General features: G+C 37.0%; 2 protein-coding genes and 2 long non-coding RNA genes across 7 annotated transcripts in view; 2 read left to right on the top strand and 2 right to left on the bottom strand.

Annotated features, from left to right (window-relative positions):
- The first annotated feature begins 1,805 nt into the window (after nt 1-1,805).
- On the top strand, nt 1,806-3,461 carry LOC137714216 (uncharacterized). Its single transcript, XR_011065414.1, has 4 exons — nt 1,806-2,022; nt 2,295-2,428; nt 2,861-2,990; nt 3,242-3,461. It is a non-coding gene; the product is annotated as an uncharacterized lncRNA (long non-coding RNA).
- A 4,421-nt stretch (nt 3,462-7,882) lies between these two features.
- LOC137714230 (uncharacterized) lies at nt 7,883-9,934 on the bottom strand. The gene is made up of 6 exons (XR_011065421.1): nt 9,474-9,934; nt 8,964-9,365; nt 8,776-8,831; nt 8,559-8,651; nt 8,404-8,483; nt 7,883-8,039 (listed from the first exon to the last, which is right to left on the bottom strand). It is a non-coding gene; the product is annotated as an uncharacterized lncRNA (long non-coding RNA).
- Nucleotides 9,935-13,250: 3,316 nt separating this feature from the next.
- Nucleotides 13,251-20,628, top strand: LOC137715301 (MLO-like protein 11). 3 transcript variants are annotated; one of them, XM_068454578.1, is made up of 16 exons: nt 13,251-13,857; nt 14,015-14,355; nt 14,613-14,670; nt 14,813-15,036; nt 15,284-15,400; nt 16,062-16,122; nt 16,303-16,391; nt 16,692-16,766; nt 17,330-17,415; nt 18,259-18,308; nt 18,576-18,616; nt 18,972-19,142; nt 19,294-19,329; nt 19,439-19,506; nt 19,596-19,656; nt 19,742-20,628. In XM_068454578.1, exons 2-16 carry the CDS (start codon nt 14,230-14,232, stop codon nt 20,132-20,134), a joined length of 1,656 nt encoding a protein of 551 aa, XP_068310679.1. In that variant the 5' UTR covers nt 13,251-13,857; nt 14,015-14,229; the 3' UTR covers nt 20,135-20,628. The 3 variants fall into 3 exon arrangements, with proteins under 3 accessions (XP_068310679.1, XP_068310681.1, XP_068310680.1); XM_068454580.1 differs by having other exon boundaries at nt 14,229-14,355; XM_068454579.1 differs by having other exon boundaries at nt 13,251-13,814; nt 14,229-14,355.
- Nucleotides 20,629-22,286: 1,658 nt separating this feature from the next.
- LOC137715181 (uncharacterized) overlaps nt 22,287-26,201 on the bottom strand; it is a 29,234-nt gene continuing 25,319 nt past the window's right edge. The window contains exons 1-3 of one of the 2 annotated variants that reach the window (XM_068454418.1): nt 23,771-23,954; nt 23,096-23,177; nt 22,287-22,671 (exon numbers count right to left, since the gene is read on the bottom strand). In XM_068454418.1, coding sequence (XP_068310519.1) covers nt 22,565-22,671; nt 23,096-23,171 — 183 coding nt within the window. In that variant the 5' untranslated portion in view covers nt 23,172-23,177; nt 23,771-23,954 and the 3' untranslated portion in view covers nt 22,287-22,564. Of the gene's footprint in view, nt 22,672-23,095; nt 23,178-23,770; nt 23,955-26,201 lie in introns of those variants that run through there. The other variant, XM_068454419.1, reaches the window with a different exon arrangement.

Genomic DNA, 26,201 nt, shown 5'->3' on the forward strand with positions numbered 1-26,201 from the left:
AGGCCAAGAGACCCAAAATCCTTCAGTTAGCTAATCCTTGAGAAAGTCCATTGTGGCTACTTCTAGGAATCTCGACGCAAACCATCGTGCACCTAGTTATACCAGGGCAGCCAAACTCATCCACATCTGGATATTTGGAGTGTAAAGTTTATCCTTCCGCATTGGAGAGCAAACTTATGTGGGTGTCGGAGAATTTTTTTACCCTCTCACACTAGATAACAATTAGTTTATCCTCTCACACTAGAGAGCAGACCCAGATGGGTGTCGAGGGATTGGTTTACCCTCTCATACTAAAGAGGATGGTTGGTCCCCAAGGGGGTGCAATTTTTGCGATAAGTCCCTAAAAAGGATACGGTCTTCTTTTGAAGTGCAGGAGTGATAAGTTGTTGTAAGCATGTAGCCGAGCCAAGTTGTAGATTACTTCTGAATTCCTCATTGAAAAATGAGTGAAATGAATGAAAACTTAGCTGTAAGGTAGAGATTGCATAACAACTGGATAGTCCTTGGCTTGCAAGGTGGTGCTCGTTGAGCTGCTTGAGTCTTCGGGCTTTGATGTAGTAGGAGGTCATGCATGGTACTTCCTTAGATTGTAGGCGTTCCATCATTTTGTGGCTTTCTCTACGGGCAGTGATGAAGGCTTTTCTTAGGACTAGATCTCCAGGCTGGAATTGCCGAATCTTTGCTTTTCTGTTGTAGCTAGAGATGAGCTGCTGCTGGTAGGCTGCGATGCGGGTGATGACCTTCTCGCGTTTCTCCTTTGCCAGATCTAGATATGTGGCAATCTCATTTCCATTCTACTCGATGCTTGACGGTAGAGTGCCAATATTTGGCACGATGACATTGGGATGAATGATTGCTTATTAACCAAATACTAAAGAGAAAAGAGTCTCACCGGTTACTCATCGTTTGGTTGTGTGATATGCCCATAAATATCTGGGAAGTTCGTCTGGTCATTTTCCCTTTTTGTCGGAGAAGGATTTCTTAAGGCAATCGCAAATGGTCTTGTTGGATGCTTCAGCCTGCCCATTACCTTGGAGATACCTTAACATGGATATGTTCTGCTTGATGCCATATTTATGGAAGAACTTCGCCAAATCTTTGTCTACGAATTGCGGGCCGTTGTCTATGATGATGGATTGATGGATGCCATATCGGCAATGATGTTCCTCCATATGAAACGTGCACCCAAAAATAAGAATCATCATTGAGACTAGAAGCCACATTCTTTGCTTTTGAGTTCGACTTGGTTTCGTTACCTTCTTTCTTTTCTCTCTTTGCCTTCTTCTTTTCCTCATCTTCATTGAACCATTGCTCCAACAAAATGAAATATCGAGGCCTTTCCCTTATGCAATCTTTTCCACCCCCTTGTAGTAGTCTACAATGTGAAGCAGTTCGATCATCCTTTTGTAATTCGTTCCAGCAAATAGAGTTAAAAATCAAATGGGTGTAAAAATAAATCCACATATTGAATTGGGTTTATAGGGTATATTAGGTAGTAAATGGGGGTTTAAAAAGATATTAATAGTTTAGTTAAAAATCAAATGAGTGCAAAGAGTAAATTAGGTGTAGAAATAGGTTATATGAGTTTAAATAAAATTTCCCTCTTGGAAATGATAAATTCTCGAGTCGCGTGTTCTCAATTCTCGTTGTGTGATGTATAACCCCCAACGTTATTGGGCCGCTTCAAAAATAAAGCCCACAGACAATTGGGCTAATTTCGCTTTGTTAGTCCGGTCCATCACACAACGTTACTTTTAAATCCCGGGGTTTTGCACAAAACAAAACCTCGTCAATTTTCCCTCACTTTCACGGCAACCAAGCAGCCACCGCAAAGATGGTGAAGAAGACGGAGAGGAAAGTGTACGTCTCCGGCAAGCCAAAGCACTCTCTTGACGCGAACCGTTCCGATGCCAAGGCCAAGAACAAGGATGCGCGTACCGGCGCCACCGTCCGCCGCCTCAAGATGTACAACACCAGGCCCAAGCGTAACAGCAAGTGAAAGGTCCTGAGGAACGAGTTCCGGTGAGCTTCCTAACACTCGTATCCACCCTGGTCTCCCCTGGTTCGATATATACATACACATGAATACACTGTATACGTATAATTACACCGTATACGTATGCGTATGTATTGGAATATGTCCATTTTGTAGTCTAGATAAGGACGTAGTGTAAAAGATTAAAACTTTGCAGCAATTCAATGAATTTTGTCCGTTTCGCTTGTAATTGATTATCGAAGAAGCTGGTGAATTTGTTTTGTTAATGAACAGATTTGATTGTTTATTGAATTTTTAGAGAATACTCGGATTTCAACTCAGCAGGAGCTTGACATTTTCCCCGAGGAGCACAGTAGGACGGTTTCGAGTAACTACAATGTTATTTTAAGGGGGAAGCATTTACCATTGTCCCTCGTGAATGACCATCAGAAGGTATGCTGCTTTTGTAAACTCTAGAATTTTATCTGTTTATCGCTTTCAGAAGGCATGCAGCATGCTGGTTTTATGGGTGTGAGTAGAATCACTTTTTACTTATATCTCGACTGATTGTCTTTTGTTTCATTTCTTTTTTGTGTGCACCTTCACACGGTTGCTTAAGGTCAAATATGATCTGTTAAGTCAGTTGTGTTTTAGATATTTCTTCCCTTTGACTTGTTTAAGTCGTAATCATTTTATAGGTGCAATGGTACCCATATGCTCATGATTTTGATTCAATCAATGGAGGATTTTTAGTTGCATTTTTCCTAAATTGGCATTCCGTACTTCATTAAAAAGAGACGAAGAAGATAGCATGTGTTTATTTTTTGGCTGATGGCATAGTTAGTTGTTGTATTCTGACCTATATTCATGATTTAATCTCTGAAGCAAACCAGAGTTCATCTTCTAGAGAGAGAGACATTTTCTGATGTATTTGGACGTAAGACAAAGAGGAAACGCCCAAAGCTCCTTGCAGCAGATTATGAGTCTTTAGCCAAGAAGGCTGATGGTTCTCAGGGTAATTATTTCTTTCTATAGATTTTATATGCTCTTGACCAGTTGCAATAACCATTTCGTTCTATTGCTTGATTATTTGGTTAGTATTTTTGTTTACGCTTTACTCTGGAGCATTTGCAAGCAAAAAATGCTAGTTAATGTTATGCATTTTCTTTGTGTCTGGTATGGTATGTGTTAGTATTAAAATTTTGGTCGTTTTTGTATTTCCACTTTTAAATTGTTCTGCATCTAATCTTGTTCACAACTCTGTAGATGTGTTTCAGGAGAAGCATGCTGATGACAGTGTTGTAGAAGGTAGTGAAGTGGATGGATTTAGGGACCTGGCTAGGCATACAATGTTTGAGAAGGCCAAAGTAAACGTATTTGGGGTGAGCTCTACAAAGTGATAGACTCTTCTGATGTGGTTGTCCAGGTTGGTATTTCTCTTTTTCATTGATTTGGAGAGTAAAACTATTTTCATACATGTATTTATGCTGACAAAGTTAATTTCAGTTCTTGGATATTAGTTGAATTCATATTATTCATTACATGTACCGTCTGCTAACCTTTATGCCTTTAGGAATTCATATTATTCATTACATGTACCGTCTGCTAACCATTTTAGACGTGTTATGTGAGTTTTGAAGATCATAAAGTGTGTTATTATCCCCTTAGGAATTTGTCTTTTGCCAATGTTGGTCCCTCGGCTTTGTGAAGCTGTGGTTTTGAGCATATGAACCAATGGAACAGACCAAATCCAGCAGGGAAATTGCGTTCTTTAGAGCACTTCCACCGGAAGCAAAAGAGGCCAGCACTCGGTGGAAAAAACAGGCTGGGACTCAGCCAATCCACTCTAGCCCATGGAATAGACTGGCACCCAGCCCAAGCTAGTCTCCAGGCCAGCCTAAAATGGACTGACTAAGGGACCGGCCTAAAATGGACTGACCAAGAGATCTGGTAACGTGTCTACTAAGTTTTTTGGCTGGTGTGCTTCTAGGGCGGTGAACCCGACTTGATGACTGCAGCAAAGATGGTCCTCCACGACTGGCAGAGGGGTAAATTAGTTTTTGTTTCTGAAAACCATGAGTATTATGTAATTTAGTTATGTAAATTAGTTTCAAATTGAGTACCAAACGACCTTTAATAATCTCGACATAATTTCAAGTTGAGTACCAAACGACCCTTAATAATCACCCGACATAGTTTCAAGTTTGAGTACCAAATGACCTTTAATAATCCCGACACAGCGAAGCGAAAGCGATTTTCAATCAATCTATTATTGGTCACTCTCCCATGTAGGGCTCGTGCAAGGCCATATATCTAAGGCTGAAACACATGGTGTGTTGCGACCAAAACCGCCATAACAGTTACTTGTCATTGTAATGGTAGGCTCCCTTTAGGGTTGCAATTGGGAAATTCCGGTTCTTATTTATTTTTGGTATCAATGGGGAATGATGGTTTCAATTTAGGACATGTTCTAAAACTTTAGGAAGAGCAGTACGAACTCAACTAATCGGTTGGCGTTGAGGATGCCGGCCATTGGCCGCGGCCGTCGTCTTTAAGTAATAGATAAATCTCTTGCCAAATCTCCATCCCTACCAATGCGGAGGCTGATGGGAAGAAAGAAACTTCATGGAAGCCACGAAATTTAAAGTCAAAACATGGTTTTATGTGGTGTACGTATGTATATATCAGTTTGGTAGGTGGTATGTCATGTGAGTGAGAGTGAACGTACTTTTCTTTTTCCTTGGTTTATTTCTGTTGACATACATATCCACAAGATTTGGATAATCATGCGTACGACTAATGTCTTGGTTCGGTATCGCACCACAGTGGATCACGTTATTCCTTTGGTACTGCGCGCACAAGCACAAAAGACTCCTCCATCAATTACGTGGTGTGTGAGAGCTTCCTAAATCAAACAGCTCAACGGAATATCTTTGACTGAAGCATTTATCAGTGCTAGTTTGGACCTAGGGCCAAGAACGAAGCCATCTATATGGCATATCAGCGTATTGGTCACTTCTCAAATTAATCTGGCATTCTTGTTTGAAAAATTAGAAGTACGTACTTGATTGAATTAGAATAATGCGACAATAACGTTCTAGTTGTAGTTGAATTCTTCTCCTAAGACGGAATCCTCATGGGACGGTTTTGAGCGTCATAGTATCAAGATGAATATTGATATAATACCTTCTTATTTTGTTAGTGTTACCAATTTAATCATGTTTAACTATGTTCTAGAACATATTACTAATTCAAGCTGCTAATTATTGGGTGCTATTATATCCTTGTATTTGATAGCAAATAGGTAAGTTAATACGTTGGGCCAAGTGGCAACAGCTGGTAACAATGCAAATCAAGTTCAAAGTGCATTTACTCTCTCTAGTCCACCCACCCTAACAAACAAACGCGTTTTTCAGAACGAACCAATTTGAAATTCATAATTTTCGTTAGTTGGAACTTGGAACTGTGAGAAAATTGACTTCATAAAAAAAATATCAGTAGAACGTGACCTAATAATCATTTAAACTTTATGAAACATAAAACACTCAAAACTTCAATGTGATAGTATCTCAAATCAATTACATATGTCACATATGATTTATGTTATGTAACAATGCAAATTAAGTTGGGATACTCACAAAGTATTATCTCATCCCGTTGCATAAAAGTTCTCTTTTATTGGTTTATATGTTGGGAAAGTTACTAAGTTAGAATTTGGTTTATTTTTTTTAGTATTTAACGTACTAGGTTTTATAGCATAATAAAGATTATGAAAGCTTTCCTGTTAGAGCATTTCCAAGAAAAGTTTTAAATTTTAAATTTTTGTTTTTTGTTTTTTTTTTTTTTTAACAAACGATATTATTTACACTAAAATGGTGATTTTAGTCTCACAATAAGCTAGCAATAATACTTTCAGAGTTTAATTTTAGCTACTCAATTTAACATTCATTTCCAATAATACTTTCTATTTTAACAAATTTTAAGTATTTTATTATTATAATTCAAACTCAACCCACTCATTTTTTGAAATCATCTTATCTCTCTCTTCCTTTTCTCCATAGTTTACCGGTCCACCATTGAGTTTTATTAATTTTTTAACATTTAACATATGAACAATGACTCTATAAAGTTAAAGAGCAACTATTCATTGGACTTCACATTACTACCATATAAAGTCCTTTATGGAGTCTCTTGGAGATGAATGTTTTAGATTTTTCTCTTTTAAATAGAATTTAGCAGTTTTACAACTTCTCTTTTTTTTTTTTTTTTTTTGAAAGACTACAACTTCTCTTGGACATGCTTCTTAGGATTTTTGGTTCCTTTTGTATTTGTTTAGAATTAGGTCTTTATAAATAGACATTATAAATTAATATAGGAATGAAGGTTTTGCAAGATACATTTTTTCGTGTGTATGTAGTCGTCTTGTCAATTTATAATCTTGTTTTTAAATTCTCATATATAGGATAAGAATCAAAATTTGTAATCAGCTTTTTCTTGTCTTCTTTTCGTTTGTTAAAATTATGATACATACCAGAACTTGCTGCATGCCAAAGAAGAGATTTTCCAAGATACGTACGTACTCTGTAGTGCCCATACTTTGAGAGCTTAATCGTTAGATTTTTGTTTAAAACACTCGTACTCTGGAGTTTCCTATAATCTATGGTCAAACAAAAGCAATATTCTCCTAGTTTTCTACTGTAGAGTAGGTCACTGCGTCTGCATGGCCCTCGGAGGCTCGTAGTTTCGTAGTGGTTTGGGTTCCTTTAAAAAGTGTCGCGCATATTCTATGTCAAAGCAAAAGTTTGATGACTCATGATTCATGCATCCGTGCATGCATGCATATATTAGGGAAGAAAAGACCATCGACAGATTGTTTTGGCGGAGTCAAATCCCAAACACGACTTTGACTCGATTGTTTGACTTGGGCGCCAATCCCTCCTTGATGGTGGGGACGTCGGAAAAATGAATGAAATTACACAATCAGTCGCCGTCATCATCTGCTTTCCACTTGATTTTGTCAAAAGGAGCAGTGCTATTTTATGCACTAGGGTGACAATATCAAAATCAGCTTTGTTAAATATCACCGACAACTATGAAATATTACAACCTTAGTCAGATGTAATAAGGAGGCTTTGTATATAGGACCTCCCTCGTTCCATAGTCAGCTTAGTTCCATTGAAAGTTCATAAATTGTCCATTTACGGTTAAATATAGAAAAATGTTAAGGAGATTAATTTTTATGTTATGTTGCTATACCATATGATGTGACAAATGATGTGTACATGTCACATTAATTTATCAATTTATTTCATTAGATGTTGCTACATGAAATGATATCTCAATGTGGTATAAAATAATAAAATAAAATAAAAACTAATGAAAATAACTTGAAAACTTTGAGTTTTAACGAAAATGACAAAATAAAGGGTAAAGTAAATAGTACCATAATTGATTTTTTAGTGTAAAAATGTGGTTTTTCGTTAAAGTGAACAGTACCAGGAGTTTTTCGTTAAAGTTCCCTAATAAAAAAAGTCTCTACATTAATCCTAAATGTATGATTTTAGCCAAAATGGTTCCTAAAGTTGTCATAAATCCTCACTTCGGTCTTTGAAATTTAAAATCAATAGAAGTGGTCTATAAGATTGTCCACCATTAATCATTCTAGTCCTCTATGAAAAATCTTCGTTAAATTAAAAAATCACCAATAACGAATTTAAAAAAAAATAATAGTGCACGAAAACCAAGAGTCTGAAATTTATTAAATAAACATAGATGGTGATTTTTAGGAAACTACTAGTAAATTTTACCCGCACGTTGTTGCGGAAGCGAAAATATAACTATAGACTATATTTTTAACATATAAATAACCAAAGACTAAGATAAATATTAAGTAGAAAATGGAGCAAATATTTTTATAAAGCTGTCTAAGTTTATGTAACTTACAGAAAAGACATTGTGAAATGCCTTGTCATTCATATACAAAAATGGCTAGTCTAGTATTCCTCATTGACAGTTACTTGAACATAGAATATCCCATAAGAGCACATTTTCCTTGAAGCAGTCACTGCATATAAAACAATTTGGATCATCAGGAAAAAAAAAAAAAAAAAAAAAAAAAAGGTTACAACTGAAACAAAATTTTAATACAGTTGTAATTAATTAGCAGTAATACTTTACATGAATGAATTGGACAGACGATGGCAAACTATGATATCAATAAATGAAAAAAAAAAATTCAAGAGCCATCATTTATATACAGGAATAATAAAAATCCATTTGCATTAGCTCTGGATCAAGATCAACTCAAGGCTACAAAAATTTAAACCCAAGATTCAGATCGCATTATTCAACCCCAAAAGCCAAATAGTACATTTAACCGACTTAACACAATGGATGGCATAAATCAAATCTAGGAAATCATACTCAACCTGCATTGCAGAAAGGAACATTGTAGCTTATATACATTCTCAATGTCCTCAGCAAGTCCTCTCTCCAATGGCTCAGCAATCTACAAAAGGTTTTTAGAAGATTATAATTTAAAAACTGAATCACATAAAATTTTTGAAATTAGGTTGCTTCTTACCATAGTTATTTTATTCTTCTTATTGGATGTTTCAGCAAAGCATTTTATTGACAAAGGCTACACTGCTTCACAAAATGAAACAACAGGATCAACCTACAAACAAAAGCATATCCATCAAGAAAAGAAGAAAATAAAATTTTACATGCTTAAGGGGTGGAAAATTACTTTAAAAAGAAACAACGTGAAGAGAGGATGAGGATTGGGAGCAAACAATTACCTTGACTTCTACTTCCAAATAAAGCTCTCTTAGGTCCTTCATTATTCTGACATAGCCTATAACACATTAATTTATGTTAAAAAAACCTAAAAATTAAGCACCAAATGTTTCACTTCAAATTCCATAAAAATCAAACCTCAGAAACAAAAAGTTATTGGGCTTTCTCTTGTGAGGAGTTCAAAACTCACAATTCTGCAAGATGGGCATCGGCCGTAGATTCGATTGGTCTAGGATTTCACATTCGTTTTCTGCCCTTTGCAAAAATCACAGAGCAGCCACCTTCTCCCATTGCAATCCTCGCAGAGAATCGCCATGTCAGCCTTGGAAAAAACTGGAATCAAAGCAAAAACATGTAAAAGGGCGGTGCCATACCTGTGGAGCTCGAGCACGGAAAGGCTCTGGTTCCATGCAAAACAACAGAAAAAACGTTTACAGATCTAGCTTTACAAAGATGCACAACCAGTTGAAAAACGGATACTGGAAACAAAATCTCCAAACAAACGAAAACCAAATTTACTCAGGAATCCTATAGTAGCAAGGTCTAGTTCTCTGGTCATCAGCAGAAATCGCCATGCAGGAAAATCGAGCATCTGAACACATAAACAAAACAGTCAAAATTAAAAATAAAAAAAAAACCAAAAACCAAAATTTAAACATAAGTTGTATTTGCGGAGCAAAAGCCACCCAAAAACAAATACCCGAGCACTCGAGCTGAGTTTTGAAAGAGAAGTCGAGCTAGAATCCTAGAAGCCGTCGCCGGCCAATTGAATCATCAGAGATAAGGCAACGATGAGTGGGTATTTTAGATAGAGAATCAAGCGACTTGATATTTCGATATGCCGTTGGAGATTGGAACGATCTGGATGAATTTTGGTTTCGGGATTCTAAGGTTGGATGAACGCAGGGTTTTTTTTTCATTTCAGGAGAGATGAAGCAAATGAAAGCAATTGGAAGCCACTGGAAGCAAATAGAAATCCTGACACTACGGGCCAAATGATCCCGATGACCAACACGTGGAACTAACACGCAGCAGCAGATAAAAGTGGAAGAAGCTGGAACCTTAGAAAACACAACACGCACGCACGGACGGAAAGAAAAATGAGAGATGGGCAAAATGGCCAATTCACCATTCAACCCCACTAAAGCTGAAAAAACATGAAGAGAAAGAGGGGCAAAACCGGTGGAGCACTGTTAATGAACAGTAATTTCCACCGGGTTTTAGTATATAGATAATACATATATATATATATATATATATTTCTACCACTCTGCATTTATTATCTCTGTTTTGAGGAATGGGCCTTCGTTACTACCACCAGGCAATGGCAACGGCATCCCCCTTTTCCTCTGCCTCTCTCTCAAATGGAAAGGAATGATCAACACGTGGTATAATGTAAACCAAAAGCACCCAGAAAAGGCTTTAAATACTGGACTCGAGAGTGATAGGAGGAAAAAGCACGGATAATGGACAGGTAGATATAAGAAACAGTGAGAGAGAAATAAAATAATAACATGCATAAAAAGGAAAACCCACTTTCAAAGAGAGCTGCAACAGCTAGTGAGGGAGTTTTTGAGAAAAACAATTATATATATAATAAACAAAACAATCATCAATTGTTTTACCCCATGGATAAACACATTGGTTTTTGGACAAAAAAATGATAAACAAATAGACTTGCAGGACAAAACAAATGATTATAGTTGTCAGTAGTTAAATCCAACCACATAGTTTGTGGCGCAAAAAAGGAAAAAAATTATAAAAATAATTGTTCTAGGGAAAAAATGATTAAAAAATGTGTTTGGGTTTTGAAAAGCAAAGAACCGCAGATGATGGAGAACGGCACCAGAAAGCGCAAAGGGCAAAATGGCCAACTCACTGCACAATTCCAGAAAAGGGCAAAAAATTGCTCAGCAAGTGAGGGACAAAACCGGATGGGCACTGTTAATGAACAGTGCCAATCTGCTGAGCTTTAGTATATATAGAATGTCCTCTTGGCATCTTGAGTTGTTTTCTTCTCAATTTTTTGAGTTGTTTCCTACAAAATTACATTACACTACCACGTCCTCTTGGCATCTTGTCACAACTCAAAAAATTGAGAAGAAAACAAATGAAATGATTCCTCTCCTACATTAACAGTCTACTAATTGTAATCTGTGGAACATATCCTTGCACATCTGTCATGATTCATGACACTCTCTTTGATAAACTATTTTATTTTAATTAATCTGTATTGTTTAACATAGATGGGGAAATAAATATTGCGTTCAGATTCATTGCTAATCTCGATTATGTCTATAATGCATGTGATTTACCTGTTGGAACCTTGGGAAATTAAATAAAATATATACGTAAATTCCTTTCATTTTCCTTCTTATATTCTTTATTTTTTTTATATTTTATATTCAACTTGCCAAATTCATTGGCTATGAGCTTAATTTTGGGAAATTAAATCTTTTTAATTAAAGTTGTCCCAATATGATATCAAGTTATGAACCACTCGCTATCTGTAAAGTGCAAAAGCTATCACACAGAACAAAAATAATTGTGGATGTTTAAGCATCACTATCTTAATTAACGAGCACCAGATGGTACACACTATACACGAAAAAAAGGGCAGATGGACTTTAATTAATCGGACCAATCTCAAATAATTATATGATTAGTTCTTAAATAATCGCTTGATCTCTATATATAAAGTCAACATTAAAGTGAAGAGTGTTCTTGGGATCACAAGCTTCACTAAAAGAAGTGGACAAAAATGTCTTCAAAACAAAAAAGTTCAAAAACAATCCAAAATAATGCAAGGGTATTTTCGTCATATAAACAATATTTTTTTTTTAATAATTAATTATTTTTGTACATTTTTTATTATATAAATACATTTAAAACGTGTAAGTCCATCATAACATACCGTGGTTCAAAAAATGCCTTCTGCACGCATAATTAATTCTTTTTGTATAGTTTTTCTTTAATATAAAAACATTTAAAATGTGTAAGTCTATCGTAGAACGTTGTGGTTCAAAAAATGTCTTTTGCACGCACATAAACGTGTGCATGAAGGCTAGTTACTTAGAACATCTTCGACAATACTAGTCAAATTTTTGTTATGTAGCTAGCCAAATGACCTTAATGTTAATTTGGCTACCCGCCACTTTCAACAATAGTAGCTATTTTAGCTTAAGTTAAAATATTTTAATATATATATATATATATGTTTTTTTTTAACTTAACAACCTAAGTTGCCACCTAGTACTACGATTTAGTATTATTTCTCTTCATTTGGAAGTGAGAGGTTTTAGGTTCAAATCTTGTGAATGGCAAATTCGATACTAAATTAGGTTACCCATTGTATAGCTTAACCAAATTTCCCTCTCTTTAATATAAGAATATCAATGTACTAAAAAAAAAAAAACAACCTCAAGTCCTTTTTCTTCTCTTAAAGCCGACAAACAATGCAATTTATAGTTTTTTAATGTCTACCGAAAATTTAACTTTCTCTCTCATTCTGACTAAATTTTGGTAATTACTGTACAAAATGTTAAGCTAGCTAGACATTTAGCCAGCCTGTTGGAGGTTTCTTTTTTGCTTTTTTTATTTATTAAAGTAGCCATAAAGCTTCCTTTAGCTAGGTTGTTGATGATACTCTCTGGTTACACCATTTTAGATCTTTCTCATGTAGTTTCCTTCCACATTATCACATCTCCAAACATTATTGTAAAGCGATTTTGACATTTAGAATACATATTTTCTGGCTTTTAAATTGAATAAATTAGAAAAATGAAGAGATCAAAATAAGGTGAGAAGTAAATTAGAAAAATTAAGAGATCAAAATAAGTTGAGGGGTGCAGAAAGAAAGAACGAAAGTGGTAAAATTAGTATATTACTACAAATATCATTTTGCCCTTGCTTATCAAAAGATCAAAAATTTCCTCCCCCATTCTAGAAGAAGTTGAGAGTTCAAAATAGCTAGGAAAAATGGAAAAAATCAAGAAAGCATTTATTTACAAAAATAAAGAAAGTGCACAATTTTCTTTCTCGCTACGTAACATTGAAGTGAAGTGGGTGGTCTGAAAAATTACCAATTAAATATTGCGGAAAATTAATACAATTAAATTTGACATAAAAGTCATGTTACTAAATAGTGCATAACATTGTAGGCGGACCCAACTCACCCCACTTAAATACAATCGGCGGGCGTGGCAAAAGAGCTTCTAGTAGTAGCAGCAGCTGTCAACAAAAGCAAAATCTGCCAACAGTGGTTAGAAAACTACATCGCAGTCAACCTAACCACATGAAATACCATTTCAGTCCTCCTCGATACTTAACATTACAAATAATATGGACATGTAACATCAGTTAATGACACAATTGCCAGGGACAAAGATGTCAATACACAAAACACTTTTTCCAACTTTAAATGTTTTTGGTCCACAAAAGGACAAGAGAAAGAAAGAAACACACAAGAGAGTGGGGAGTGAGATCTCTTCTGGTGAAGGTCCAGGCATTTTTTGTTTTTGATTCAGACTAGGTGTTGTTGCCCATCAAAAAGTACAAAAAAAAACCCAAAAAAGAAGAAAAAGCAGGAAGTTATTTCTTTTCGCCATTTTTGATCCCACGTTTTTGTATCTTTTTTTTTTAACCCAAGAACACTCATATTTCCACAAGGAAACCACCGAGAAAAAGGGATTACATTTTGGGTTTTGCAACTTTCAATCAGCAGTGAGTTTTGGGTTTTGTATGATCCCTTGAATCTGCCCTGTTTTGGGTGTTGAATGAGATCCAGGCTGAATGTGGTAAGAAAAAAGTTGTCTTCTTTTGGGCCCACTGATCCTGAATATTTACCAGGAAGGATAAAGGCCAGAAGGGTTGGAGGAAGTTGCGTTCTTGGTCACAACTCACAAGAGTTTACAGAGAGTTGGTAATTTGCAGGAAAAAGGAAGGAAAGATTGTTCCTTTTTTGGTGCATTTTCTGGGTTTTTCTCTTTTGGTGGGTGGAAAATGAGATTGCAAGTTGAAGAGTAAAACTAGCAACAAAGAGGTACTTGGAATGGACTGAGAAGCAACCAGTTGGCTATTCTCAGGTTTACTTAATCAGTTCATCTTGTATTGATTATTCAAGTTGGTATTTTCTCCATTTCTGGAAAATTGAAAGGTTTTTTTACCGATCCTTTTCGTAGTTTTTACAGTTTATGTTCACATTTGTGATTCTGGCAGTGAATTTTTGTGGTTAAATGTTAGAAATGCAGAGAACCCATGTTTTGTATTTTCCTTGTGAACGTCATTGGTGCGGTTAGAGATCAAAAGCATTGGGAATTTCTGTTCATAGTATGTACGATGATGTGGTTGGAGTAGTTTTTGGTGTGCTATTGTTTGTAATCTTGGTTCGAAATAGTTACATTTCTGGGTGCATTCGAAATAGTTTACATAGTGTTTGATTCGAAGAATAATTCAGAATGGCGGAAGACCAACAAGAAATGCGATCGTTGGCCTTGACTCCAACATGGTCTGTTGCTACTGTGTTGACAATATTTGTGGCTGTTTCTTTGCTTGTCGAGCGCGGAATCCATAGGTTAAGCTATGTAAGTGATACTCTACCAGTTTTCAAGAACTTCGTTTCTCTTTATTGTTTCTTAAGCTATTGGATATTTGAGTGGAATTAGGAAGCTTAGTTGACATAAAATTTTCTATTCTGTCTTGATTTACGAATCAAACTTAAAACGCATGAAATGTTGTACTTGAGAGTTCGTATTTTGAACAGCATTTACATATAATTGTTTTGTGTGTGTGTGTGTGTGTGTGTGTGTGTGTGTGTGTGTGTATGTTCTGTTGGTTTCAGTGGTTGCGGAAAACTAATCGTAAGCCCTTACTTGAAGCTGTGGAGAAAATGAAAGAAGGTATATGACCTAAACACAGTTTCAACCTCCTCAATGATCTGAGAAATTCTTTTTGATGTGTTTCTGGCTAGACATGTAACAAAATAACTTCATATCACACTTCTCACTTATAAACTTTCATGTCTTGTCCTGCTGCCTCCAGAGTTGATGTTACTTGGGTTTATCTCTCTCCTTTTGACGGCTACCTCAAGCATGATAGCCAATATTTGCATTCCATCAAAGTTCTACAATAGCAGTTTTTCTCCATGCTCTAGGTCTGAGATTACTGAAGAAACTGAAAATAAACGTAAGCTGTTGATGTTTAGTGTTCTGCCTCACTCATTCAGAAGAGTGTTAAATGAGCTGAATCGTAATTCCTGCAAAGAGGTGCGTTACTTATCCGTGTATAACAGTTAACTAAAGTTCTGTTCTAAATTTCTAATTACATTTTTTTTTCATCTACGAGTTCTTTTTTCTGGTGTACCATATTCACTTGGTTCTTGGAAATTGTTGAATATGATTGAAATGCTGAAGGAAATTAGTTTGGACTTCTTCCTGTCTTATTTTCCACAAACTAGAATTTATGCCTTACTGGACAATCTTGGTTAAAATGGAAATTCGTTTGTTTGAACAGGGTTATGAGCCATTTGTTTCATATCAAGGCCTTGAGCAGTTGCATCGCTTCATCTTTGTCATGGCAATAACACATATATCCTACAGCTGCTTAACGATGTTGCTGGCAATAGTGAAGGTTAGAATTTTCTTCGTTGTTCTAATACTTCTTCTTCTTTTCCACCCAGACCATATTAGGTACAGTAGTGAAACCTCAAACCTGCCATTACCGTTAAACTGTTTTTCTTCTGGATAGTGGATACTGTAGTTACTACCGATAAGCTATCTAAAGTAGACTGCATATTTTTTGGTGGCCAATCTATGAAATTAAGTAAACATAGAAGGTGAAAGTGTCTAGTTCCCCTTGGAACTTTTTTACTGATAAAATCAGCAATAAGAAGTTTGGTGTCAGTATTCTTTAAATTGATGTCTCTCTATCAGTTATGACTACTATTACCTTGAGAAAAGGCTCGCATTCTTTGTTCTTTGTGGTTAGCCTTTTATTTAACAGCAACGCTAAGCACAAACTGAGACGTGAATCTAGAGTGTCATATCTCAGGCATTGTGTTTATCTATATTATGTACTGATATGGACATCTACATCAACATTTTGCATACCTTCTCTTAAATATCTATCTGGTTTAAGGGGATTTTATCGGTCTTCAGTTGTTACTTCTCTCTGGTGCACTAATGTGTTATATGCATGATGACTTGATGATAGTGGGTATTTACTGAAACTCAAGATGAGAATATAACATTGAAATACTATTTTTGTCATGGATTACTGTTAATGTGACCAGATTCACAGCTGGAGAGCATGGGAGGAGGAGGCTCACATGGACCGACATGATTCATTGACTGGTAAGCTGTGACATTGCGTTAGTAGAATTATATACAGATCAGCTTATTGGTCCCCTTATTGAGAGAGAGAGAGAGAGAGAGAGTACGAGACTGAGTGTTTGGGTGCTTGAACTTTTATGAACCCTGTGGAGTAGATTTTCAAATTCCCTATGAGATGACTGGAGATATACTCTGTAGCAGAGATCACACGGCAGATGACAATGCGAAGGCAGTCTAGCTTTGTAAATCCATCAACTCCTGTTGTCAGGAATAACATTTTTATCTGGGTGGTAGGTGCAACTCTCTTTTCTTACTTAAATACATAGGTACCTCTATTTTTTTTTTTATGTTTTACATTCTTAATTTCTTATTGATGAATCCTTTTAATGTTTGAAAGCATAACAAGCCCACATTGAGTTTCCCTGAAATTGCTATATTTTTGTGCCCAAAACCAAGAGAAAAAAAATGAAATCCGATGGCTGCTTTCTTCCTTTTATATGATTATCATTTAGGTTTCTTTGTGTTCAAGGTATTTGAAAGCAGCTGCTTTAATTCAAGGTTTTTTAATAGTTGAATGTTTTGCTGTACAGAGATGTTTCTTTCGGCAATTTGGGAATTCAGTGGTTCGTGCTGACTATTTAACACTCCGCAAGGGCTTCATCACGGTATCTAGTATTCTCATTCACCAGAATTGTATAATGAGTCTTCGACATTTTTTTTTTCTTTTATTTGTATTTTGTTCAGTATAATATTTGCTGTTAGCCCTTAATGATATGGTTGGTTTTCACTATATGCCTTCAAACTTACTGCTAATATGAACTTGCATTGCTATGCCTAGTAACTGAGCTTCTGCATGTTTTATAACAATTAACAAATAATGATACGACGAACTCATAACGTTAACTGAATAAACAACTTTTAAAATGTTCTTTTTTGAGGGATTCAACTGTGTTTATTTTTATATCAAATGCATGACATGTGCCAGGACCCATGGTGTCTAGAAGATTCTAACATCGGCGATCTTTTATTTTTTCGGTAGAAATTGTTTGTATGTTGTATGTAGAATATTGTAAAATTGGTTACTCTTTGCTGTTTTTTCTTATTATATGTATGCTTAGGTAATCTAATACCATTAGTATCTTTCTGCTTGCCTGTTAATATGTTGGGGATGCCGATATTAACTACTGTTAACTGAATTTTTACTCTTCCTTTCTCTCACTCATGCCAGAATCACAACCTTTCACCAAAGTATGATTTTCACAGCTATATGATTCGGTCTATGGAAGAGGAATTCCAAAGGATCGTTGGTGTGAGGTAAGTTTTAAGTTTCTTCTGTAATGAATGATTGTTAGCATGACTGCAACTATTTATTGTTAGTATTGTTCAAATGCGGTGGTGTTGTTTCTCTCGTAACTTGTAAGTTAATACTATGGAATTTGTGAAATTATATTTTGTTGCGCAAATATTTGAGGAAATTCCTTATCCAGTGTTGACATATGTCATGGTGTTGTCTCTCTTGTAGCTTAATGGTATTTCCATACATGCTCCAAGGGCTGGTCTGGTGTTTGAACCAGACCACGTGCCTTCATTTTTGAACAGAAAGAAAACAAAAAAAGTTTCCGAGACTGTTAATTCAAATGGCAGTCGTTGATTTTTCATACCAACTGCTAATTTTAGAAGCCCAAAACTCCTAGAAAAAGGTTGTAGTGATATAGTTCAAGGCGCTTCTTTCCTTCTCATTTGTCACAGAGTGTTGAATAAATCAGTTAGAAGAATCTTTGACACCTGAGGTTGTGAGAATAAATGTTGTTGACAGCATATTTGCACGTGTTCTCCGTTCTGATTGCCACTTTGTTATGGAAAACTGTAGTTGTGTATGATCTCAATACTTCCAAACAATCCATCAGCCTTCATTGTACAGTTGCAATGCGTTATAAATCTTATTGGGTTTGGAGTTGGATAACTGTGTGCCTGGTCAGGTGCAACAAGAGGAGAATGGTAACAACAATAATAACAAGAAGTGTTCAAGTCAAACTTTTACCTAATTCAAATTCTGCTGATCACTAACATCTGTTATTGGATGTTATTACTGCTTACGGTTTGGATAGTTGAATTCCACAGAGAACATCTAAATGCTTTTTCTCAAATCTTTTGCAGTGCCACACTCTGGGGATTTGTTGTTGCCTTCATGCTGTTTAATGTAAAAGGTATGCGTGCAATGGAATATGAAATGCAGGGAATTAGTAGTTCTAAGCATGAATATGCTACAAAACAGTGTTTATTTAATTTTTTTAATTTGGATATTCGCTCTCTAGAGGACTTATCTGTATTCACCTTCAGTAATAATTGTAGCTTGCGTGTTTCGTTATTTTGTTACTTTGTTACTCTAACTGCCAGTTGGGGGATCATAAACTTATAGTGATGATCGGTCTTGAAAGCTAAAAAATGTGGCTGTTTTCTGTGACCTATGACAGGGTCTAATCTTTATTTCTGGATTGCAATCATTCCAATTACGGTAAGTACAAAGTTTACTCATCTCCTTTTCAGTTTTGGGTTGTCACCTATATGCTAAAATTGATGATCTCTAAGAAGCTACCAAAAATTTGAATCGGAAAACAGACGTTTGTAGAAGCACACATCACCTCTTCCTTTTAATCAGTTATGAACTATGGGGGAGGGAATTTGAACTTGGGACCTATCAACTGGCCATTGACCACGAAAGAACACATCACACCTTGAGATATTATATCCACATGGTGGGGCTATAACAGTAGTGAATTTCCTGACAATAAACCTGTTTCTCAAATATGTTAGTTGTGTGCTTCTCGTGTAATGTGATTTTTATTGTAAGTTCCTAACTTCCTATGCAGCTAGTTCTTCTTGTGGGAATGAAGCTGCAGCATATTATTGCAACCCTAGCATTGGAGAATGCTGGTATAACTGGATCCCATGGAGGAGCAAAGCTGAGGCCTCGGGATGATCTTTTCTGGTTCAAGAAGCCCGAACTTTTGTTGACCTTGATCCATTTTTGTTTATTCCAGGTTTACAATGGTTATCGCGATGCCTTGCGTTTCTTTTATTATTGTATCATTACGTTCTTTGGCGACTTGTACTCACAAATCACAATTATAAAACTAATGGACATGTGTTTTTTTTTTTTTTTCCTCTGTTCCGTCTGTTCTCATTTTGCAGAATGCATTTGAATTGGCTTCATTCTTTTGGTTTTGGGTAATTCCTTTTCCATGACTAAATTTGTACTCACCGTGGAGTGTTGCAAGTTGAAAACAACTTGTTCGGTTGTTTACGGCCACTAAATTTCTTGGTTATTTGATTACAGTGGCAATTTGGGTATAATTCTTGCTTTATCCGAAGGCATTGGCTCGTGTATATAAGGCTGATTTTAGGGTATGCAACCGATTTGATTGGTTATGTCAACCTACCATATAATGTATGTTGTCAATCACTGGTCGTTTATTAATGTAATTATTTTATAGGTTTGCCGGGCAGTTCCTGTGCAGCTACAGCACCTTGCCACTGTATGCCTTGGTTACTCAGGTACAGCCAGATATACATACATTATGCATATATGCCATCGACTGAAACTCTGACTTATGTATTTGTATTTTACGTTTATTTTCAGATGGGAACGAATTATAAGGCTGCAATAATCCCACAACGGATAAGAGAAACAATTCATGGATGGGGAAAGGCAGCTAGGAGGAAAAGAAGGCTAGGCATATACACCGATGATTCAACCATACGCACAGAAACAAGCACAGTAGCATCACTTGAGGAAGATGATCATCAAATGATCGATTACCCTGCGGATGATGCTAATACGCATAATGGAATTGAGTTGCAACCGGTTTTTTGTTCTGTGTCCAGTACTTGCCCAGTTGGTAACCAAACCTCAAGTAGGCCAGGTACACCCCTTCTTCGACCATCGGCTTCTGTTTCTTCTCAATCAGTTACATTGACTATTCAAACAGAAGGTATTCCAAGATCCGCTTCAATGCCAGCTAGAAGGGAATGAAGCGTTGATCAACAAAGATGGTAACGAAAAAATCGCATGACTAAGAATCTGGGATCCGATTGAATAAGAAAGTATTAGAAAAGGAAATTGTGCAGATTTTGCTTCCCTCCATATGCAGTACGAAAAATACTTGAGGTCATACAATACTCGCAGGATGTAACAATGCATGACACGATATTGCAGTAGTTAGAATGTAAACATTTGATGTGATAGCTACATATATGAAATCAGTATATATCACTGACTAATGATCAATGATGTGAGCTAGTTGTTTAATTAGGCAGTAATATTTTTACAAAAATTAGGGGTGTGTTCAAAGAATCAAATGTAACTTGACAATGAGGCTTCTTACTGGTGTTATCAAGGTGATGGATGTACCATCGGGGCTAGTTTTTGCCCGGTTTGATCAAATATCCTTGTCTTATACGCGTCGTCTGTGATTGTATGTTGTAAATTCAATCAAGCAAAACATGATAGAGTGAGCAGAGATTTCATTAGAATAGTATGTGTATGGTCCCTTTTGAGTATCTTATTTTCTTAAGCTTTTATTTTACGGACTTCATAAAGTTATCAAGTTATGAAGCTTTGCAGCATTTGCTGTGTAGGATGATGATTCTGGTGGCATTGGTCCTCCTTGTCCACCCTGGCCTGCTCCGTGGACGAGGCCATAACTGTGGCAGATATGGTACCAATCGAGTGAGCTATCCGGGCGGCCACAGCCCGGTGCACTCGGGAAACTAGATGCTTCGCAAACTTGGTTCCAATCAATTGAGCGATCCGGGTCTGGCTCACCTGCGTAACTACAACCGCAACCCGGGAGAGGAACTTAAAAGCCCCCACCGCAATTGCTTCCATAACCAGACCCTATGTCGATGCCAAAACTGGACCCTACCCCGCTATCAGCGCTGTGTCCGTACCCAGGTCTTCCTCTCCATGGACCGTGTTCAGTCTCATATCCACCATGCCCAGTTCCAATACCAACTCCTCTACCTTCTCCATATCCACCATCTGTGGAACTTCAGCCAATGCCAATACCATTGCCTCTTCCACTACCTTCACCAATGCCTTTTCCATACCCAACACCTTTGCCAGAGCCTCTGCCAACACCATAACCCTCTCCAATCCCTTCACCATCACTGCCATCACCAATGCCTTTGCCCGTAGCCCTCTCTGAATCCTTTCCCATCGCTGCCTTTGCCAATGCCTTTGCCGTAGCCCTCTCTGAATCCTTTCCTATCGCCGCCTTCACCAATGCCTTTGCCATAGCCCTCTCCAAACCCTTTGCTATCACTGCCTACACCGCTGCTAGAGCCTCTGCCAACACCCTAGCCCTCTCCAAATCCTTCGCCATCACTGCCTTCACCAATTCCAATGCCAATGCCTTGGCCCATGGGCTTTTCCATTCTCATTCTCATTTCATGCCCACTTGGGTTCTCAACTTTGAGGACCCTATGGGCATTGCTCAAGCAGAGCAAGCAGACAAGTGCCATCAACACAATGCTGCAGGAAGCCATCTTTTTCCTTTTGTTTGCTTTGCTTTGCATGGTTATATGGTTACATATATATAGCGAGCTTGGGCTCTGCATGAAAAAGTGCTTGTAAAAGATGGAAACTAGAAAAGCACCAAAAGCGCTTCTCCGAGGATCACCAGTTGTTTTAGAACTTTGTGGAGTCATGAAGCTTTTGTGAGCAGAGTGTTACCACAACGGAACTTGTTTTTAGCTTCCCTGCTGGGCCACTTCATTTCATTGATCACATCATCACACAATAGAACTAGAACTGACGAACATGCATCGGGTGTGTTTTTTCGATTTTGGTGAATTTTTTTGCACGACCGATGGTTGAGCGAGGATTTATACAATGATCGGTTCAGATCACGGGTTTGAAGTGGCTAAAACAAATGAATAACCCCATATTAATAGTTTGGACAAATAAACACTACCAAATAAGCATTTAAGGATGCTACTTCAGTTGCCTACAAAGAAGCGGGCTGATCTTGATTGTTGATGCATTTTGAGCCGGCATGCCAGGATCAGCCCTGCACACACGACTGACCATGCAAAGCAAAAATAGCAAAGAAAATTTGACATCAAAGTGGATTGTTTTGAACAAAGGACTAGTCGAGCAGTTTTGGGATGAAACTAATGAGAGGGAATGAAAACGTTGCTAACGTGTTTGAATGCATCGCAAAAGAAATGTCAGACTGGACACCAGTCACCAAAACATCGTCATTCTCGAACATAGATTCCTGTGCAGAGAACAGTCTCTGCAACCACTTATACATTATCATCCTCCAAAAGCCAGAATCGGGAAATTCTGGTCAGCGGACAACATTTTACTTAAATCCTCACAATGGCCAAAATGACAAAGATGCGAACTCGGGAAATCTGGAAAGCTCTAAGCTAGTCATTGCCTATAATTTATCAACAGTCAAACAACCTCACCACTGCCTGATTCTGCCTCCATGGCTTTTAACTCTTCAGCCAGCGCTCGTTCCCTGTTCTTTAGTTGTCTGTCCACAGCAACCATATATAGGCCTAAAAAGAAGTAACAATCCTCGTCAGAAAAATAAGGAGGTTCCAAGAAATTGGAACAAAGACAAATGTACAGAACAGACAATTACATGAAACGCGGTGTTATCCAGAGTACTAGTTGGGGGTTTTACCAGTTTGAAACCCTGATCAGTTTAGACGATACTTTACCTAATTTATTTCTCATCCAATCCAATTGAGGAAAGAAAACAATTAAATTGGTTAACTGGTTGGTTTGGCTTGAATTTTGAATTTTTGAACACCCCTATAATTGAGTTATGCGCGGCATAAATACTATTCGTGTGGCAGATTGTAAACCAAAAGTATTGTCAAACTAAAAGTAGAACAGACATTTTCGTTATGAAGACTTGGAAATCAAGTATGCTATTTGAATCAAGAATCAAAATATGGAAGAGTCGAGAGCTCATACTGACAGCACTGCCGATTGCACACGCCCAGAGAATCCTCATGGACCATCGATCCCCGATAACTCCTCTGCCTGCCATACCTTGCTGCCAAACCCAATTACATTGCTTTAGCATTAACAAATACTGGATACCCAAAAACCTCATTGCTGATCAGATAATCTAGTACAAGAACTGGAAATGCAAAATTTCGGCGTTGGCATCGAATTTCAACATTATCAAACGATTTGAAGCTCAGTAACTGAAGAGGCAACAAGCTTAGCAACTATTGCTTACAAAAAACTAATATGCTTGATCCATCGCGATAGACTACGAAAGCTGTTATGGACCAGACAGCAGCTGATCCAAGCCTATAACAAGTGGTTACAATTCAGGTAATCCCAACCCAATCAGTAAAACCACATAATTCAGCTTATATTTCGATCAAAAAAAAAAAATTCTCTAAGTTATCTCAGAAGTATGTTGCTCTCTATGTGTTTGTAGAAATGCATAGCAGAGATGTATAATTCACCAAAAACAAAGCAAATATCAATAAATTGTAATTGGGAAAGAAACCCATTACGCGTTAGGCATAGCATGGCAGAAGCAAATAAAAAATTAGCATCAAAATTTCAACCATAAAATTATAAGCATCGAAATGCCGACCAAATAAAAAAAGAAACAGAGAAATGGAATCTTACTAGTTTGACAGAGAGAGAGCGAGGGAGTAAGCGAGCGTTTAGTGACGGAGATGGAGGAGGGAGCGGCGGAGGGAAGGAGAGAAATGAGAGAATCTTCACTGGTAAGAACAAAATGCCTGCCTCTTCAGAAACGTTGCCGCATGCTCTTTCTGCCTTCTCCAATTTTCATTATTTTTCTTCCATAAGCAAGTGGCAAGTAGGGCTTTTACTTTGATAACAACCAAGGTGGAGTTTTGTTTTTACAGGAAGCCCATCTGAACTTGCAGCCCAAGAACTAAGAATCTAAAACAAACCCAAGTGTGTATTTTTAATATATTTATTTCTTTGTTCATAAGGACGATTTTCAAATAACAAGTGAGAAATTTAACGGTTTAATTATGAACTTTGTATGGTAAAAATACATAAATACGTACATATATACGTACAAAGTTCTATATAATTTAATAAGGAACCCTCTTTATGTCCTCCATTCAAATTATTGATTTGAAAATACGATTATGCTTAGGACTATGGTTGAGAATGAGTTCCACAATGATAGGAGAATAGACTTTGTATGAGCTTAAAATTAAATTGAGCTATTGTTCATATTATCAATTAGGTTTAAGGAAAACTAATGAAAAGAACTTGAAAATTTTGAGTTTTAATGATAAAGACAAAATAAAGGGTAAAGTGAATAGTACTAGGTTTGACTTTTTAGTGTAATAATGTGATTTTTCGTTAGAGTGAAGAGTATCGTGAACTTTTCGTTAAAATTCCCTTGGTTTTATAATGAAACTGTAACTTTTTTATTTTTTATTTTTTATAATATTAGAGATTCAGAGCAGAGAATGTTGTCTTCATACACACTCAATTTGTGAACAAGTCGTGAGCTTTATGAATTAGGAGTTCCTTTGCGTGAATGAAATAAACGGCATGCAATGACTGCGGGAGGTCAAAGACAGATCGAGTTCTCAACGTCAAGGCTATCTTGCCATTTGCATCTGAAACGTTTTTGCTTGCATTTGGTGTAGAGATTCCAACCATGGGATACAAGTACTCCGGTCAGAATTTCACTTTGATTTTGGCAGCTTTGAAGTTTGAACGTTTCCTCTTTGATTGAATGGTGCTGGTTTTCATCATGTGTATCCTTAAACTGCTCATATTAAGTTTGAATTTCTTTAATTGGAGGTCACTGATCAGAGCGAATAATTATAATGCCTATTACAACATAAGTAGATTGGTTGTGTTAAATTAAATGATGTGCAATGTCAAATGATCGAATTGTGGATGCAAATTTCCGCCTTTTTCTTTTTGGACAAAATTGCACCTACAAAACAATCAACACCTTAGGTCAAGGCCAAGAGCCTCGCGCCCACAATGAATTGGAAGGGGGGGCTTTAGCCGAAGAACCTCCAATGCCACATTTAGAATTTAGAGAGAAAAATGTTTGGAGAGTTTTTGGGAGTTTTGCAAGAGTGTGGAACTAGTCTTTCAAAGAAAATGGAGTCCTATTTATAGAGCATGGTTGACCCTTGGATGTTTTTTGGGGTGTAATGGTGATTAATGGATTAATTTAATTAGCCTAATTAATTTAAGTTATATGGAAGGTTTTAAAGGTTATGAAATGATTTCCTTGTAGACGATATGGAGTAAAGATGGATGAGATAAATTTGAACTTGTTACCTATTTTGGGCACTCTTGACTCGGTTGATGTATAATTCTCTACTGCTTCCGTGTAGGAAACCCAATGTGTCTCGAGGGTAATTTTGTCCTTTTTACCTAAAAATCCACGTGTCGCCTTTTGATTATTTTTGGCTCCACAAATGCCCCCACACCTGCTGGCCTGCTTGTAGGAAAGAGCAGCAGGTGTAGAGATCTTCTTGCTGTAGGACTGCTTCCTATTTTGATGTAGATTCCCTTTTTAATATGAAATTAGATCCTTCTAGGAAAGAGAAATAAATTTCTCTCAAAGCATATTTAAGTCCACCTTAAGTGGATTGTTAAATTAACTTTGGAGAGCGATTTATTCTACCCTACAAGAGAAAGAAAGCTTAGAGGATATTTGTTCCCCTTCCTCTAGCAATCTTCTACATCTTGCCCGTGCAAAAGATTGTCTTTTGTTGTTTGCTTCGTCTTTGTACCGCACCGATGTAAAAAATTTAATTTTCCTTGTCTTCTTCTTGGATAGTGCTGTCGCGGTGCAGCCGTCGGGGTGGTGCTGCACGTCGACTGGCAGGGGTCAAGAGTCGGCTTGGCATGGGCCAAGGAGGTGGTGTGGCAAGGGCCATTGCTTGTGCTGCTCGGCTTGATTGAAGCCAAAGATTGGCTCAGTATGGGCTGAGGAAATGGCGTGGTATAGGCTACAGTTTAGGCTGCCTGTCGGAAATGAGGAAACTGCGATTTCTCAGCTGCCACAAATAGAGCAGTCAAGGATGGAACTGCCAAGATCGAA

This window comes from Pyrus communis, chromosome 14, assembly GCF_963583255.1.
Source record: "Pyrus communis chromosome 14, drPyrComm1.1, whole genome shotgun sequence".
NCBI lineage: Eukaryota > Viridiplantae > Streptophyta > Magnoliopsida > Rosales > Rosaceae > Pyrus > Pyrus communis.

Coding starts and splice junctions, on each gene's coding strand:
- LOC137715301 (XM_068454578.1), top strand. CDS start 14,230: ATGGCGGAAGACCAACAAGAAATGCGATCGTTGGCCTTGACTCCAACA. Junction 15,037..15,283: donor ATCGTAATTCCTGCAAAGAG/GTGCGTTACTTA, acceptor TTGTTTGAACAG/GGTTATGAGCCATTTGTTTC. Junction 19,657..19,741: donor TGTATGCCTTGGTTACTCAG/GTACAGCCAGAT, acceptor GTTTATTTTCAG/ATGGGAACGAATTATAAGGC.